We start from the raw sequence: 16912 nt of genomic DNA, 5'->3' as shown, positions 1-16912 counted from the left end.
GATATTTTGTTCTGTTCTGTTGTGTTCCCTCATTGGCCCTGTGTTCTGTCCAGCATCTGTGAATGACACTAATTCTGCTGGACTTGTAACGTTGTCCCTTGCTTCAGTTTGGTTCTGCTGTGATTCCCTGGTTTGACATTGGCTTTGTTGGTTCAGCTTGCTTTGGGACTGGCTTTTGGCTAGTGGTTGCCCCTGTGTGTTTGGTTAAGGTTTCTTTGCCCTGGAAAGCCTTGGAATTTCCCTCCCCAGCAGGAAAGAATGGAGAGGGGCTGGGGGCACCTTGTTCAGGGGCCCATAGAAATGGAACCTTGGGTTCCATCTTCTTGAAACTTGGTGTATATTTAGTGGGCAGAAAGGGCTAGGTTCTCTGCAATTTTGGTGCAGTTTACTTGAAAAATGCATCCTCAGGCTCCTGAATAGTTTTTCCCATAGGTAATAATGGGCCAAATATATTGCCTTTACAACAACAACATTCAATTTACATACCGCCCTTCAGGACAACTTAACACTCACTCAGAGTGGTTTACAAAGTATGTTATTATTATGTGGAACAACAATGACAACAAAATAGATTTTGCAACCTCTCAACTTTTGGATTTGGGAGGGAATCCCTCTAGAGAATGCATAATCTATTTGTCTCAGAGACATTTTTTAAAAACTTCAAAGAATGTGACTAATGCAGGGAACATGTATCACCATCATATCTATGGTATGCCAAGATGCACTTTTTAAAAATGGTATTTCTTCATGGGTTCTTTTTGTGCTTACAGGTTGCCTGTAGCTATCTATCAATAGCATTAAAAGCATGAAATTTATTTCCTTCACCACTTCCTCCTCCAGAAATTCTCCAGTGTATGTACTTACTGCTGACTTTTACTGCTGGGATCCCAGCTCTCTCTTTTTGTGTGCGAAGAAACATATGCTAGGACTCAATTTGAACACTGTCAGGAGGTAGCCTAATACGTCGGCTATATTGTCAAGGAAGAGCAATCAAATGTTCTCCAGAAACAATGAATCAGGGAGGTTTGTTATAGACATTCTTCTGGGAAATAATTTCAACTTGTACATTTAATTAAAAGGTGCATATGCACAGAAATGCTCAACTTCCACAGGTATTCCCAAAGTAATTAGTCTACTTGAAAGTACATAGACTAATTGATACATGTGGGAGTGATAGCACACTGAATGCCAGCCAATCATTGCCACTGGTGAGGGTGTAGTGGGATTTTCACAATTACTGCACTTCTCTTCTAGTAACAATGGAAAGCAATGTAGACCTGGGTGAATTGCGTTAGACAAATTGAGCATGCTAAGGGAATAGACAGAACTTAGATTCTCATAGTGAATCCGATGCTACTTCCTATCAGAAAATGTTTTGTTACTGTCTTTGTGACATAACTAATATGTCCAGCTACATCTCCACAGACTCTATGGTCACGGAGTGCTTCACTAAAACAACAACTGCCCCACTAATATCAGAAACTGGTAGCTCTCTGCATGAAGCTCCATGTGTGAATCAGAATCACTGCCTAAGGGGGAAAAGTGATTTTCTCTTGGGTTCCACTGTGGTTAGCAGTGGCCATAGATCTGCATGCCAATTTTAGCATTACACGCAAACACTAATATCTGTCTACAGTTGGCATCTGAAGGATGTAGATGAAAGTTGAGGAAGAAAATTGTAGGCCCATTGGATATACTCACATACAAACACTAACAGCCAACTGTAGAAGAAATGTGTTTACAGAACCTGAAGTTATTCCAAATCAAATTGCTAAATCAGCTAAATCATACTATCCTAGTATGGTTATACAGAATGAAGTTCACTGTACCAAAGTACTCTAATCACATTTTTTTCTATTTAAAAATTTATATTTATTTTCAAAGTCACACAGATTCAGTAGGAATAAATATTTGAAGGGTCTTCCTAATGGGTACCATTGACACATGTACAGTGCTAGCCTAAGCAGAATTACTCCAGTCTAAGCCCGTTGCTTTCAATGAGTTTAGACTGGGGTAACTCTGCTTTGCACTAGTAGTCTCCCAACTGATCAACCCTTGCCAATTAGGCATGGTTGAAATAGTCGAGCGAGTATTGTTCATTTTACAAAGTCAATCAGCAAATATATATTACCTCATTGCTATCCAAATATTTGGACAGATCTGATAGATTTTATACCTCCTTCCTTCTTGCTCATCATTTTAATGAAACCAGCCATATGGTGATAATTTTTTTTTGCTTCAGCATGTTCAACAAGGAAGCAGTTTGTTTAATATTTTAATAACTTTATCACTATGAATGAGGCTACAATATGTATTTACTCTTTTTATGTAAGGCTGACCAATAATTGCAACAAATAAACTGACACACGTAGTATAATGTTTTGCATGTAATGTATTTAATTTGGATTTTATTTCTGTTTGCTAATATGGGGGTTTTAATCATTGTTACTGTGAGTTTAAATGTATGCCTCTGACGAAGGATGGAGAGGGGGCTGGATGGGTGAGTGGAGTGTGATATGATAGGCTGGTAGCTGCACCAGTGGCGTGAACTGCAGTTTTTCGTCAAAGAGCGGAAGTAAAGGTTTTCAGTCACCCTTTGTATATTTCAGAGAGAAGTTATTTTGATTAAATCAGGCGAGCTGTATGGAAGCCTGAGAGTCTAATTCTGTCAAAGTCTGGCAAACCTTGTGCGCCCCTGTTTCAGTCTGTGAATATCTGAGAAACAGACATGGCGTTTTTTCAGGGGGAACACGGGGGAATGGAGTTCCGGAACCTCTTGAAAATGGTCACATGGCTGGTGGCCCCGCCCCCTGATCTCCAGACAGAGGGGAGTTGAGATTGCCCTCTGCACCGTTCCAGCAGCACAGAGGGCAATCTAAGCTCCCCTCTGTCTGGAGATCAGGGGGCGGGGCCACCAGCCATGTGACCATTTTCTCTGAGGGCAACCCACTGAGTTCCACCACCTCTTTTCCCAGAAAAAAAGCCCTGGAAACAGATTACTCTGTCTAGGTCAGGCAAGCTGTGTGGAAAGGCCTAAAGGAATCTATGGTGGATGAGATGAGAGTTTGGTCCATTAGTGAAGATCTGTGTGCAAAATTAGTCCATGTGACTGAGTCTGTGACTATACCTTCAAAAAATATTATTTTTGAAACAATCAAGCTTAAGAACTATTCTAAAAGCCAACACACTTATCAAAACTCTGCAACCATCATGCAATAAATTCTACTTTTGTTTAAGAAACAAAAGATCTTTTGTTTCCTTGCAGCCACCCTCAAGTGCTGACCATTCTGTCAAACTACTGTCTAAAACAAAGCCTTCCTACACTACCAGTTAAACAGAGGCGGTCTCTGGTGTAAGACTTTGGTGGCAGCGAAAACCTTTTGATGGAGTGTCACAGCTACGGGGCACCTCTGTCTCAATCCAGCTGAGGGGAAGAGGCACAAGCTGCCCAGCAAGCCAGTATCACACAGATTACAAACTGGCAAAGGGAGAAAGTCTCACAATTATCTAGGTAGACTGCCACCAGTCCCTTTGGCTATCCCAAGGCAAAGGAGAAAAGGGGCAAAGCTCCAAAGCCTAGAAGGGGATTAACAAAACAGAATACCTTGCAAGAATGGTTTGCAAGTAGAGTTCACAAAGCAAAATGTTATTTTAGGTAGGTGGTTCACGAGCATTCACAAAGTGAGTTCAACAGAGTGATTTGCAGCTTTGAGACTTCAAGTCACTGACCCACACAAGAATGAAATTTAATTATTTTATTTGAGTGCAAGTTTATTTAAAATCACAAGACAGAATGTGAGGGAATAAAAGAATAAATCCTAGAGCATGTAAGCACCTTCTAATACATACCACAGCAGTTCAGCAAAGGCAAATCAGGTTGATATCGAAGGTGTAGAAACCATGAGCTTTGGTCAAGTATCAAAGTAGTTAGGCAGCACAGCAAATCAAATAGGTGGGAGCCTCAGAATCCATCCAGTTCGAGCCAGAAGTGAAGCATGGGGCGAGTTACAGACAGTTGTCTGTTACTGAAACGCACCACAAGCTTAAGCTCCATTTCTGAGTAGCCATTTTTATGCCAGTTGGAACCAGAGTGACTCAGGCCTGGGCAGCCAATCAGGTTACAACTGTTGACATCACCTGAAAAGCAGGTGTCTACGTGAGGAGGGAGGGATATGTCAAGTCTGCAGTCTTTGGCACACACCCCAGTCCTGCAGGTGCAAACTGCTTTCTGATTAACTTGGGAAGAGCTGAGCTATGGAGGCTCAACTAGGTACCAACTAGAATGTCTTATCTTCAAGGACGGAGGCTAGGAAAACGAAAGCAACTTCATTCTCAGAGAGAGATGAAGAGACATCTCTGGGGGAGAGCGGGGGGAGTGTGGAGAAAGAATTTTTCTTGCAAGACGCGAGAAAGCCTCTGAACCAAAGTTTCAAAAAGATGGTTTCTTGTCCAAGTTAGACCATAGCATTTTTCCTTTACAGGGAGTCAGCAATTCAAAGGGCCTATTTTAATACTGTATTACTAATTTTAATATTTGTATTTATATTATTTTAATAGTGTATTTTATATGCATGCTATAAAGCACCTCGAGCACTAAACATGTTGTAGAGGCGGTATATAAGGTAAATAAATAAAATTACAAACACAAAAGGGAAGATGTTATTGAAGTAAAAGTCTGGGTAAAGTAGAGAACACCTGAAGCTCTGTGTGGAGAAAAAAAATGTTGCTTATAAAGACAACCCTCCTGAAATATAAGTTTAAGGTAATGTAAGGAGGAGCTGGATTAAAGGTCCAAAGGTAAAGGTAGAAAGCAAACTGTAAATCATGTAGTGATACAGATTTTTAGCCATTAGCTATTCTATAAGATTCTCTTTCACAAAAGGAAAAAGAAAGAAAAGAGAAACCAATGTGGATGAACAGAGAGCTCCAGAATAAGCTAAGGGAGAAAAAGGAAATGTTCAAGAAATGGAGAGAAGGACAGACCTCTAAAGAGGAATATACGAGGGTTACTAGGTACTGCAGATCAGCCATCAGAGAAGCCAAAGCTCAGTATGAGCTGGGTCTGGCCAGGGGGGGTCCCTACAAAAAAAAAAACTTCTACAGATATACGAGAAGTAAACGCAAAGTGAAAGAGACAACTGGACCACTGTTGGGAGTGGAAGGAGAAACTCTGATGGAGGATAGAAAAAAAGCAGACAGGCTTCATGACTTTTTTGCCTCTGTTTTCTCCCTGAAGAACTTGAGCCCATATAGAGATGGTAGTAGACACAACAGGACACTTGGGGGCTAGTTGACATTGACAGAGAGGTTGGGGAGAGGCACCTGGCTGCACTGGATGAATACAAATCCCCTGGGCTGGATGGGGTGCACCCAAGAGTGCTGAAAGAACTTTCTAGAGAACTTGCAGAACCCCTGTCCATCATCTTCAAGGCCTCCTGGAGGACTGGGGATGTGCCACAAGACTGGAGAAGAGTGAATGTTATCCCGGTCTTTAAGAAAAGGAAGAAGGATGACCTGGGAAACTACAGGCCGGTCAGTCTGACTTCTGTTGCTGGGAAGATATTAGAACAGATTTTAAAGGGATCGCTCTGTAAGCATCTGAAGGACCACTTAGTGATCTGGGGAAGTCAACATGGTTTTGTCCCCAACAGATCTTGTCAGACCAACCTGGTTTCCTTCTTTGATCGAGTGACGAGCTTACTGCTTTGTGGGAACTCTGTTGATGTGATTTACCTGGATTTCAGTAAAACTTTTGATAAGGTTCCCCATGACATTCTAATGGGTAAACTGGAAGACTGCGGACTGGACTATAGGACAATTTGGTGGATAGGGAAGTGGTTAGAGGACCGCACCCAAAGAGTGGTGGTCAATAGTATTTCATCAGATTGAAGGGAGGTGTCCAGCGGGGTGCCGCAGGGCTCAGTTTTCAATATTTTTATCAATGATCCGGATGAAGGAGTGGAAGGGCTGCTCATTAAATTTGCTGATGATACCAAATTGGGAGGAGTGGCAAACACCCAAGAAGACAGAATTAAAATTCAACAAGACCTGAATACTCTGGAGAAGTGGGCAGCTGCAAATAGGATGCAATTCAACAAAGACAAGTGCACAGTATTACATCTGGGCCACAAAAATGGGAAGCACAAATACTGGACGGGGGACACACTTCTGGGCAGTAGTATATGTGAAAGGGATCTTGGGGTAAGAGTGGACTGTAAACTAAATATGAGCAGTCAGTGTGATGCGGTGGCAAAAAACGCAAACTCAGTCTTGGGTTGTATCAAAAGGGCCATCGCATCAAAATCGCAGGAGGTCATAGTCCCTCTCTATACTACCTTGGTCAGGCCGCACCTGGAGTAGTGTGTGCAGTTCTGGAGGCCTCACTTCAAAAAGGATGTGGACAAAATTGAGAGGGTGCAGAAGAGAGCGACGAGAATGATCAGGGGTCTGGAGACTGAGCCCTGCGTGGAAGGCTGAGGGCCTTGGGAATGTTTAGTTTGGAGAAGAGGAGATTGAGAGGGGACATGATTGTTCTCTTTAAATATTTGAAAGGCTGTCATTTGGAGGAGGGCAAGGAGCTGTTCCAGTTGGCAGCAGAGGGTAGGACGCGAAGCAACGGTTTAAATTACATGCAGAAAGGTACTGGCTGGATATTAGAAAAAACTTTTTCACGGTCAGAGTAGTTCAAAGGTGGAATCAGCTGCCTAGGGAGGTGGTGAGCTCCCCCTCACTGGCAGTTTTCAAGAAGAGGCTGGATGAATATTTGTCTGGGATGCTTTAGGCTCATCCTGCATTGGGCAGGGGGCTGGACTAGAAAGTCTGTATGGCCCCTTCCAACTCTGTGATTCTGTGAAAGGAGGGAAAGAAGAAATATTCTTCAACTTATTATTGCTTATTAGGTGTCTGCTGTAGACCTGTCTAAACACAAACTAAATGTTTAGGCATTTCAGACTGATCTTAGTGGCACACAAACACAACAGGTTATTTCCAATCCAGTAGTGCCAAACCAAAAGTTCGGATGTGATGCCCCTAAAAAGAAAGTTAACATGGGAAAGGACAGCCCTGTATCAACACCAACACCCCCTAACTGTCCCTGCCAACTGAACCCTTCAGATTTCCAAGCAGGAAGATAACATCTACCATCTTTCTAATATGGAGACACTAGATGGAAGGTTAATGTTTTCCTTACTGTATCATATTTATATAAGGCTTCCATGGCAGATTGGGGGTTCGAACCCAGGTGTCCCAGTTCCTAACCTGACTCTCCAACCACTTCACTGTGTTTTTCATTAATATAAGCCACTTTGGGAGCCAAGTTTTGAATGAAAACTCATGTAAAATACAATTACTAAATAAATGGCATACTTTCACAGTATGATCCTAAGCAGAAGTACATTCCACTAAGCACATTGACTGCGATAGTTAGGTGTAACTGCTCAGAATTTCACTGTTACAGAGGTTTCATAAAATGAAGAACTATAAACCTTACTTTCTTCCTATAATCTTAAAACTTCTAGAATCAAAAGGTGACCTGGGCATAAGTATATTGCCAAATACTAGCCTCAGGTATCACATGAATATTAATGCAATAAATTTCTTTAATGTTTAAGCTTATTAATCAGGTGAAAAGAAGAGAAATATGTCAGTAGGAGAATCTATCATTTCTACCATAAAATCTTATAATGCTTGAGCTTAAATACTAATCCTGAAGCAGAAAGAGATTTCAGTTTATAAATTTACATTGCTGAGGGAGACCCAACACATAATTACGAGCATTTTTTTTACTCTCCTGAAATTGTGCATTACGAGGACAAGGTGTAAAATGATTTATAGCATATTGACTACAGTGCTTCTAATGAAAAAGCAATTGTCAGTGCATTCCCTAGAGGCCCCTCTCTTCGCCATCGCAAGCCACGTTCATGGAAAGTCATGAGTTAGAAAATGAGAAGCAAATGGACTCACAGCTGGGAGAAGCCAACAATAATTAATTTAACTACCAGCCATTTGCACAGACCTGATATAAGTTAAAAAATTTCCCTTGAGAGGCACAAGGTCGGTGAAGGGAAGAGTTCACATCTTACAATTCACCCAAAGAATGCTTATACAGCCCAATAATTTAAGCGTTCACAGTCCTTTTCTTTCTGATTAAACATAGGAAACAATCGACATGAAGAGTGGGTTACAGAGTAATTAGCACTGTGATTTCTGGTTTGGATTCACAGGAGAGAGAAATTCAAAAAAAAGCATAGAAAAACAAAACAAGAAGATAACGTTTACCTTGCCATCTAATCTAAAAAATCCTCACCCAAAAAATCCCAACAAAAAACGAAACCATATTTCACATATGCTAGGCCGATCTAACGAGACCAGAGGGAAAACAATAGTATTCAAGGCCTTTCATTCCAACTCTTTGATTAAAATGATGCAAACAGTTTGAGCCCAGCCATGTTGTTTCATTTTAATGAGCAGTGAGTACTTCTATTGTCCTTATTAAAGTGGTTAATGCAGTTTCTACAGCCTCATTATCGCTGCCAGAGCACATTCTATGTTGTTCTCACAGCCAAGTCAACTTCTTTTAGTGTGAGGGATGATCAGAAAGTCAAATTAGACTATTCAAAATGTACTTGTTAAGGAAAGTCCTGGAGTGCTGGTTCTTGGTGACCTTGGGGGGATTGTATTATTACTTACTGCTTGTCCATAGTAAGTATCAGTGCGGTTTCTCAAAGCAAATTAATCTACACCTAGTAAATCAACAATAGGATAAAATCTTGTCCAGATATGGATGAATAAGCACCTGACGTTTGACAAAAGCAAAGAAATTACTATCTTTTCATTGTCTTTGGAGCTTTAACACTTGAATCAGACACCTTTCAACATTATTTAAAGAGATGCACAGTGTAAATGAATGCTAACTTTTCACCATGCCACTCCTAATGAATTAGTAATACTTGTAGAGAAACATAATGCCAATACAATATTAAAATGCAAACACATTATAAAATAAAACCTTCAAAGGCAATTGAAGCATAGCTCAATATAGTATAGTCAACTCCATTCATGTTTCATTATTTTTACATGACATTGTTTTGATTTGTTGGAATGTCCAGGTTACAGAACAAAAGAATATACAGCCAACCTGAAATTCATGCAGCCTGGCCCTACGCATGGCTTGTCAATATACCAACAGGCAAAAGTGTACGTATAGGATTAGTCAGAAAACTCAGTGCTGGTGGCAAAAGCCATTCAAATGCTATTTTATAACCTCATACTGCTTGCCCTCTGCACGAATTACTGTCCCCACTCCAGATCACCCATTAGCCAAGAGAATCTCTGTGGTACATATAAGTACCACAGAAATCAGCCTTTAACTGGCGCACTTATTGTGTCTGGGTGGAAGAAGAGGGGGAATAGAAACCTCCTCTTGGCTACTGGGCCAAATATTGGACAGCCAGACAGCTCAGATACTGCCCCCATTTGGCCAGCTATACGGCAGGGGGGGGGCTCATACATACATGTGCCATAGAACTCATCCCAACAAAATCTGCTGACAGTATCCTTCTGTCAAAGAGGTGAAGAAAAACAGGATAAAATATTTATCTATAAAAATAAAGACAATATTTCTATCCTCCTAATTGTTCCTGTACTTTATCAGTTTTGACAATGTACAATAATAAGCTGGTGCATTAGCAAACAAGCATTAAGGAAGGGGTGCAACTCAGTTTCAGTACTATTGCAATGTGGTGTGGCCCTGTAGTGCAGCCCAGTATGTCATGCCATTGTGCCAGGGGGAGCTGGAACTACTGCGCTAGCAACAGGCACCGTGATCAGATGGAACAGCCTGGGGTCTTGCAAAGCTAATGCCAAGCACAGAACCTGGAGCCAAAGAAACAGGAAAAGTGAAGGAGAGGGAACAATTTATTAAACAGCATGCTGTATGTATTTTGGCTACCAAATGCAGGCACAACATGTTCTAATGGGAAGGCAACCGGCAGGTAGATGTCTCCCCCTTCCTCCACCTATACAGGATCTCAATTATGATGTGCTGGCAAATGCCATTTTTGCACGCTGTCGTAGCTACAGGTGTTTACAGACCTTAGATGCTGGGTTTTGCAGACAACAGACTATTCTGGCTCTGTACATCACCACCACTGGCAACTATTGGGCTCTTTCTGGCCAAAATGAAGCATGTCAAAAACCCACTGATTTTAATGGGCGAGAGTTATGTAACTGTCCCATTATATCAGGTGGTCTGAGAAGGGCTAAGATATGACTGAATGGCATTCTTTGTTTGTAAATGTTACTCTCTGAGTCCTGCTAAAAACAAGAGACAAAGCAGGTTGAGCGACACAGACAATCTTTTATTATTAGCGTTTTTAACATGTCCTGTAATCATGTTGTATTCCATCTCCTCCTTTAATTTACATGAATTAATTGCATGAATTAATTACTGGAAATCAGAGCAATTAATTGTTCTTTAATTTACATTTGTGATCAGTTCAGAATAAACTTTCAACATGTTGCACGCAAGGCTCATCATCAGACCTGCATCACGTTGCACAGCAGTGTAAAATTTGCCCCTCGTTAGGTCCAGGTCAATAAACACATCGTCGTACATGACGTGTGCCTGGGGGGAACTTGGAAGAGAGTAATCTGCAGAAATCAATTAGCTCTTTCCAGCACTCATTAGGATACAAAGATATACAATAACTCTACAGTGCCCCTCACATAAAAGATTCGCTACCTTTTGATAAGCATTTTTGACTTGATGAGAAATTCTGTTGCATTCATTGAGGCTTATTTTTAAGTATACATGCATAGGATTGCGACTAATTTTTTTTTTTACTCTGACAACTTTTATCCACAGTTCCAGCCAAAAAATGATTACTTACCAAAGTGTCCAGTCATGGTCACAGTATGGTTGAACATTCCCCAAGTAAAATCCAAGAGACTGAGTGACCTCCACCAGGTTGGCGAAGTCCAGGCTAATACTATTGAAAAGCACAGAGGTCATGATGATCTCGTCAATGGCCCACACATCCTCGCCTTGAGAAGAATGATACGGTTGCCACCATCGGAACTGAATGCCAAACTGTCTTGCATCTTCAGGTAATTCCACTGAAATTATTCTTAAAATGCACAAGACACACACAAATGAATTTACTGGAACTGTGCGGTAGGGAAAATGTCTGAAATGATTCTCCCACTGGCTTTTGTCACCCCCTTAAGCCTGTTTTCTCTTTATCATCCTTCAAATCCCATCTTGCCCTCAACCCTTAAATATGGCTTGACTGAGGACAAGCAAGAGAGTATCATGACGTCAGGTATCAGAGCAAAAAGAAAAAAGCATGAAACTTTACTAAGCACAGTCCTTAACAGCAAAAGTACACCCAATCCTATACAACATAAATAGCAAATTCCCATTTCGAATCGAATCGAATACCTTTATTGGCATAACAGGACATACATATGCAAAGTCAGCAAAGAGACAAAAAAAAATCCCTTGCCCCATCACTTAAACCATTCTTCTCCTCTTCAATGCACAACAAAGAAATTTAGCCACAGACTCAATGATCCCAGGGTTATGTGTGGATAGTAAAAGGCGTGTCTTATGGTCGTCCGATTGACCTTCATGATTTTGAAGCAAAGGTTCTAGATAAATGGCATGGATATCACAATACAATAAGCAGTACAGAATCCCGTTTCAAGAAGTTTCTTTCTCAAAGAATCACATACAATTATATTGAGGCATCCCATTCAGGCATATAGATATGGTTTGTTCCTATCAATGAAAATTGGAGTCCTATATATATGAACAGTTTACTGGCATATAGCTGACCCATGGGGGGAAATGACTCGGTGCTTGCACAGGGGACTACCTTTATCTTATTTTTTTACTGGCATACAGCACTTTAAAGAAGTGGTGCTTGGTCAATACAGAGACTAAGCACCAATCTAGATGAGTTGTGTAACTACTACAATGAATTGTACATAAGCTGTTACCTTACAAATTTATTTGTACATTTCATTAAATTTGCTATTTATGTTGTATAAGATTGGATGTACTTTTGCTGTTAAGGACTGTGCTGAGTTAGGCAGACTCATATACTCATATAGGTCTGTGAAGCCTTTGACTCAACCTCTTCTCCCCAAACTGAGTAATCAAATTTAAAGTTGCTGTTGTCGCAGTCAGCATTATTTTAGACCAGTAAAACAAGATAATTTTTGGGAACGATATGCTGAAAGCTGTTGAAAAGTATATGGTCTAAAGGCTAGGTAAATTAAACAGAAACATTGTTTGGGAGCAGGGTGAAAAAAAAGAGAGACAAAATGTGAATGACGGAAAGCAACGTTTTGAACCAGCTTAAAAGAAATGGAAAGAACTGCCCGCTATTCTTGTAGTTTAGGTAGCTGGGACAAATTCCAAAGCTACCCAAAGATCAGTAAATTATTTTAGTTGGATCAAGCTAACAAGCCCAGACTATCACAATTTGCCACAATCTGCGTGGGAATATGGTACTTGCAGTGCAATATAACTTCACTTATGTTTTATGCCAACTGCCTAGATTTCACAGGACACTTAAATCATCCCACCCTCTTATTCATCCCATTATGCTTCTGCAATAGATTGGGTGGAAAAAACAGAGCCTGTTTTGGGGACCAGATGTGTCTGCCTATGGACAGCGTGGACTTCTCTTTTTGCAGGGCCAAACATATTATGGCAGTACAAGATTCTTGAAAGGCTCACCATGCTTTCTGTTTCAGGTTACCTTTGCTAAATGTTGAAAGTGACCGTGGCATAAGCATGAGAATAGAAATACTATTGAAGCATTTATATTGAAGTTTAGAGTGTCCAAGGCACTTTGCAGGCTTCTCTTTAGTACTACTTGCATACTTTGTACGCTAAGTTATTATAGCTGTGACTTGCACAGGGAGAACTCCCACTTTTGCTGCTGAGCATGCAGAATGAGGAGGAAGATGCAGCACCCTTACCAGAGGGCATCAGGAGGCATCGACAGAGGTGCCAAAGCCATGGTTGCAGGACTGTGTTGCCATACAGCTGTTGAATGGATGGCAGAACCTGGCAGGGGCAACATCACTTAATAGCTACCAGGCTGTTCAGTGCTACCCCCATGGCAGCACTGAACCAGTGTCTAGTCTCCACCTCCTAATGCCCTCTGGTGAGAGTATCAGATCCCTGTTCTCCTTCAGTGGCACTCAACTGCTCCCTGCACCCCACCAGGTTAGCTGCTGTGTCCACATTTTATGCAGGGGGGGGCTGAAAAATAGTGATCTCGTTAATCCAGATTTAAGGAGAAATCTGACTGAATGTTTCAGAGCGTTCAGCTCAAACCTTAGCTATGCCACTCTCAGCTTTATTATTTGTGAACGTTAAAATGCAACCGTGACTTTTTTTCTTATTACGGGTCTGTCAGAGACCTGCTTAACTTCAAGAGGGAGGCGGCACCCTTTGGGAATCTTGACCATTGCAATGATTCTGCAGGTTCTCACGCAGAGACTGCCGGTGTGTAAGTTGCAGACTGGTTAGAAAACAAGCACATCAGGGGAGCCAAGTACGAGCTACAACTTATGCCCCCCCCTCTCTATTATCCCACCAGGGGCAGACTACACATTTCAAAGAATCCCATGCTACATTCATTCGTGTATTAAATTAAACAGAGGAAGAAAGGGGGAGAGAAGGGAGCATTGTTGACAGCATAACGTAAGCCCCCAAGCTGCCCTTCCCAAGTAAGAAAGCCGCTTGGAGAATGTGGTTTTGAGTGACCTACATAAGAGGCGAAAGGGATTCCTCTTCCCCTATGCTTTTTAGTTCTTGACCAACTTCCAAAATTTGCTCGGGCACACGCAGCTTCATGCCCTGACTAGTCTGGCCCTCAAACTATTTCAAATTCTCGTTAGCAACTACAGCACAATTTTTGCAGGCCGCACATTTGGTGGTGATGTTCAGCATATACGTGATCGCTAAATATACTATAATCTGTGGGGATTTTATATTTGATATTTTACACTCGTTTTCATCATAGTAAACCATTTAGCAGTTCATTCAACCTCCTACTTCTTGAAGAATCCCTAGAAAATACTAACTTCCAAATGTAAAGCTTAGCCAAAGAGATTGCACACAAGCCTGCATTGCTTGTGGTTTCTTTCATATCATGGCTGCCCCATGAGCCTCCCACTATCTTTAGGACCACTTGATTTTTCCTTGCAGCTGTGACAACAAAACCTCTACTTGACAAACTGTGAAGAAAATTAAGAATAATATTGAATTTCCAGGAGCAATTACAGTACACAGCCACAGGGAGCATACATTAATTGCTATGGCAATGACATGGGCCTGCGTGTTCCATAAATCACACCAGATGCCCACATGAAGCACATAAGGTGCAACAAGAAGCAGGACAGCATAAAAGCATTTGTCTCGATCAGCGTACAATTAAATGTTGGCAGTGGTGTTTTCAGTATATTCATTTTAAGCCTGTATGTGTGGGTTTCTTTTTTCTTCCAAAAATCATGTAAATCACCTGGCACACAAGGGGACTGGAAAAACCAATCCATGCATTTAACATCATGCATTTTCCTTCCCCCTTTACATGGGCTTTAGGATTACCCAGAGTCCTGTTGCTCTTTGAGTTTTCCTACAAGTGCAAACATTCCTTGCATCTTCTCTCATAGCAGAAAACAGCACATTAAAAAGTGTTAGCTAAGTTGACTTTGAAGCATCCTGTGATTTCACATATGTTTTTGAAGAAAGAATGTGCTAGCTGATTAGGAAGAAGTTAAATGAGTCTGGAAGGATTTAAAAAAAGAATAAATATTCAGTCCAAACAGAGTGGTTCATAGGAAAGTATCATCTAGCCTCTGGCATTTTCCAATTCAAATTATAACATCAAAAATAATTCTATAAGATGCAGGTCTTAAACAAGATTGTAAAATTATCTTTTTAGCAAGTGTCTTTTTAGCAAGTGTTGAACTCCATCCTGTTCAACTATCAATTTTGGCAATGGCTTAGGGTAGAATTTATTTATATCAGTAAGAACGTGAAATGTTCAAGTCCCAAGTTCAAATGTTTTGCTTGGCAAGGAATTTGCTGTTCAAGCCACTGTTCTTCTCATGGCCTCAGCCGCACTAGCTACAGTACAGGGTAATACCACTAACCTGCCTCACAGGGACAGTCATAAGGATCACTGAATGTACCAGAGCCAGTGTGGCGTAGTGGGCAGAGTTTCAGGCTAGAATCTGGGAGACCCAGGTTTGAATCCCTGCTCTGCCAGGGAAGCTTCCTGGTTGTAGTGTAAGCCACTTTGGGTCCCCCCTGGTGATAAAGGCAGGGTACAAATAAAGGAAACAAACAAACAAACATGCATAAGATTCATTGGCCAAGCCCTGTTGCCACCTCTGCTTAAAAAAGGATGTGGGGAGCAGGTCTGGGGAAAACCTCAGCCTGAGGCCTTCGAGAGAACCAACGGTCTGGCTCGGGACAAAGAAATTCAGAGGTCAGAAGCAGAAAGCATTATTTGCATAAGTTTTTCTCCAAGAATGAGGAACTAAGAGGAACAGATTTATAAGGCTCTGAATTGATTATTAGAGAAAAAGGTTTGGTTGAAAAATGGAGTGATGGGGGGGGGGTCTCAGTGGGGGCAAAATCAGACCCAAACACAGCATTTATGTTTGGGACTGATGTGGCCCTGCTGAGACCCTATAATTTTCAGTCTTCAACTGGAAGTGCATCACTGGGGGCTCCAGAGCGCATGCATGTGCCATTTTGCCATGTGCTCTGGTGGCTCCTGGCCTGCCTCCCCCCTCCTTTCTGCCCAGACAGCCAGATGTGTGTCATGGGGGGGGGCAAAAGGTGGCGGCAGGGAATCCCCAACACCCATCACAGGTGGGGCTGTCATCCCTAGGAGCAAGATATCCTGTTGATGGATTTTTCCTACAATACTAAAATACATATTAAATTATATCCTGATTCTTTCCATGTATTCTTCAATGAGAAGACAAATATATGAAAAGCTTTTACATCAGCATAAATCAAATTTGCTAGGTGAAATATTCTGTTTGTATTGCTCACCTAAAATGCTGACCATGGAGCTGCCACTGCAAATGGAAGCCTACCCCAAAACTCCTTCCCTTTAATGTTTGGTCAGACTAAAGGTTGAATTAGACATGCAGGTTTTTAAAGAGTTGGGTCTGGGTTCTCCAGACCAAACTCAGTTTCCTGTAGCCACAGGGCAGCTGTAGGGAATGGTTGTTAAAAAATATAGGAAAGCCCAAATGGCCTCAGAATGCCACCAGGGAGGGAGGAAGAGCTCCTCCCTCCCCCTTCAAAATGTTTTTCCAAAATAGCGAGGTGGGGTATCTTTGCTTTGGCTGCTCCACATGGAGTATTCTGAGAATGTGGAGCAGTAAAAACAAGGAAATACCCTCCCTCCATTCTATTTTGACACAGGGAAATGGCTTGAGGGAGGGAGGGAGGGAGGATCCCTTCCTCTCCCCGTGGTGAGGTTCCGAGGCCGTTTGGGCTCTTCCCTGGGCAAGGTTGAGAATGTGTCATTGGCTCAAGGTCACTCAGTGAGCACCATGGCAGAATGGGGATTCAAACTAGAGCCTCCCCTTTGCTAGCCAGGAACTCTAACTACTAAACAACACTGACATTTTGTGAGCTGGCTGCTCATGAACAGTTGCCAGCCACTGGGCCGGGGTAAGTCATGCAACTTGCATATTATCAAGAAGCCTTGTGGCTGCTGGTGGTCCAAGCTCCGACGAGTCCTCCCTCAAAGGCCAAAACAGCCCTGGGAAGGGCTGTGGCCCGCCCCCCTGCCTTTTCCTAACAGAAACCAAGGTTTCATCTGGTGATACCGTTGCGATTGGCTAGCAATGACCACAGAAGGCATTT

At 41.8% G+C, this 16912-nt stretch overlaps 1 protein-coding gene across 1 annotated transcript in view; it reads right to left on the bottom strand.

Annotated features, from left to right (window-relative positions):
* Window positions 1-16912, bottom strand: part of RELN (reelin) — a 534786-nt gene that overhangs the window by 162516 nt on the left and 355358 nt on the right. The window contains exon 20 of the mRNA XM_054988081.1: window positions 10890-11126. Coding sequence (XP_054844056.1) covers window positions 10890-11126 — 237 coding nt within the window. The remainder of the gene's footprint in view (window positions 1-10889; window positions 11127-16912) is intronic.

The sequence above is a fragment of the Eublepharis macularius genome, chromosome 9 (assembly GCF_028583425.1).
Source record: "Eublepharis macularius isolate TG4126 chromosome 9, MPM_Emac_v1.0, whole genome shotgun sequence".
Classification (NCBI taxonomy): Eukaryota; Metazoa; Chordata; class Lepidosauria; order Squamata; family Eublepharidae; genus Eublepharis; species Eublepharis macularius.
Note: the sequence above shows the minus strand (reverse complement) of the source record. Positions and strands in the feature narration are given on the sequence as shown.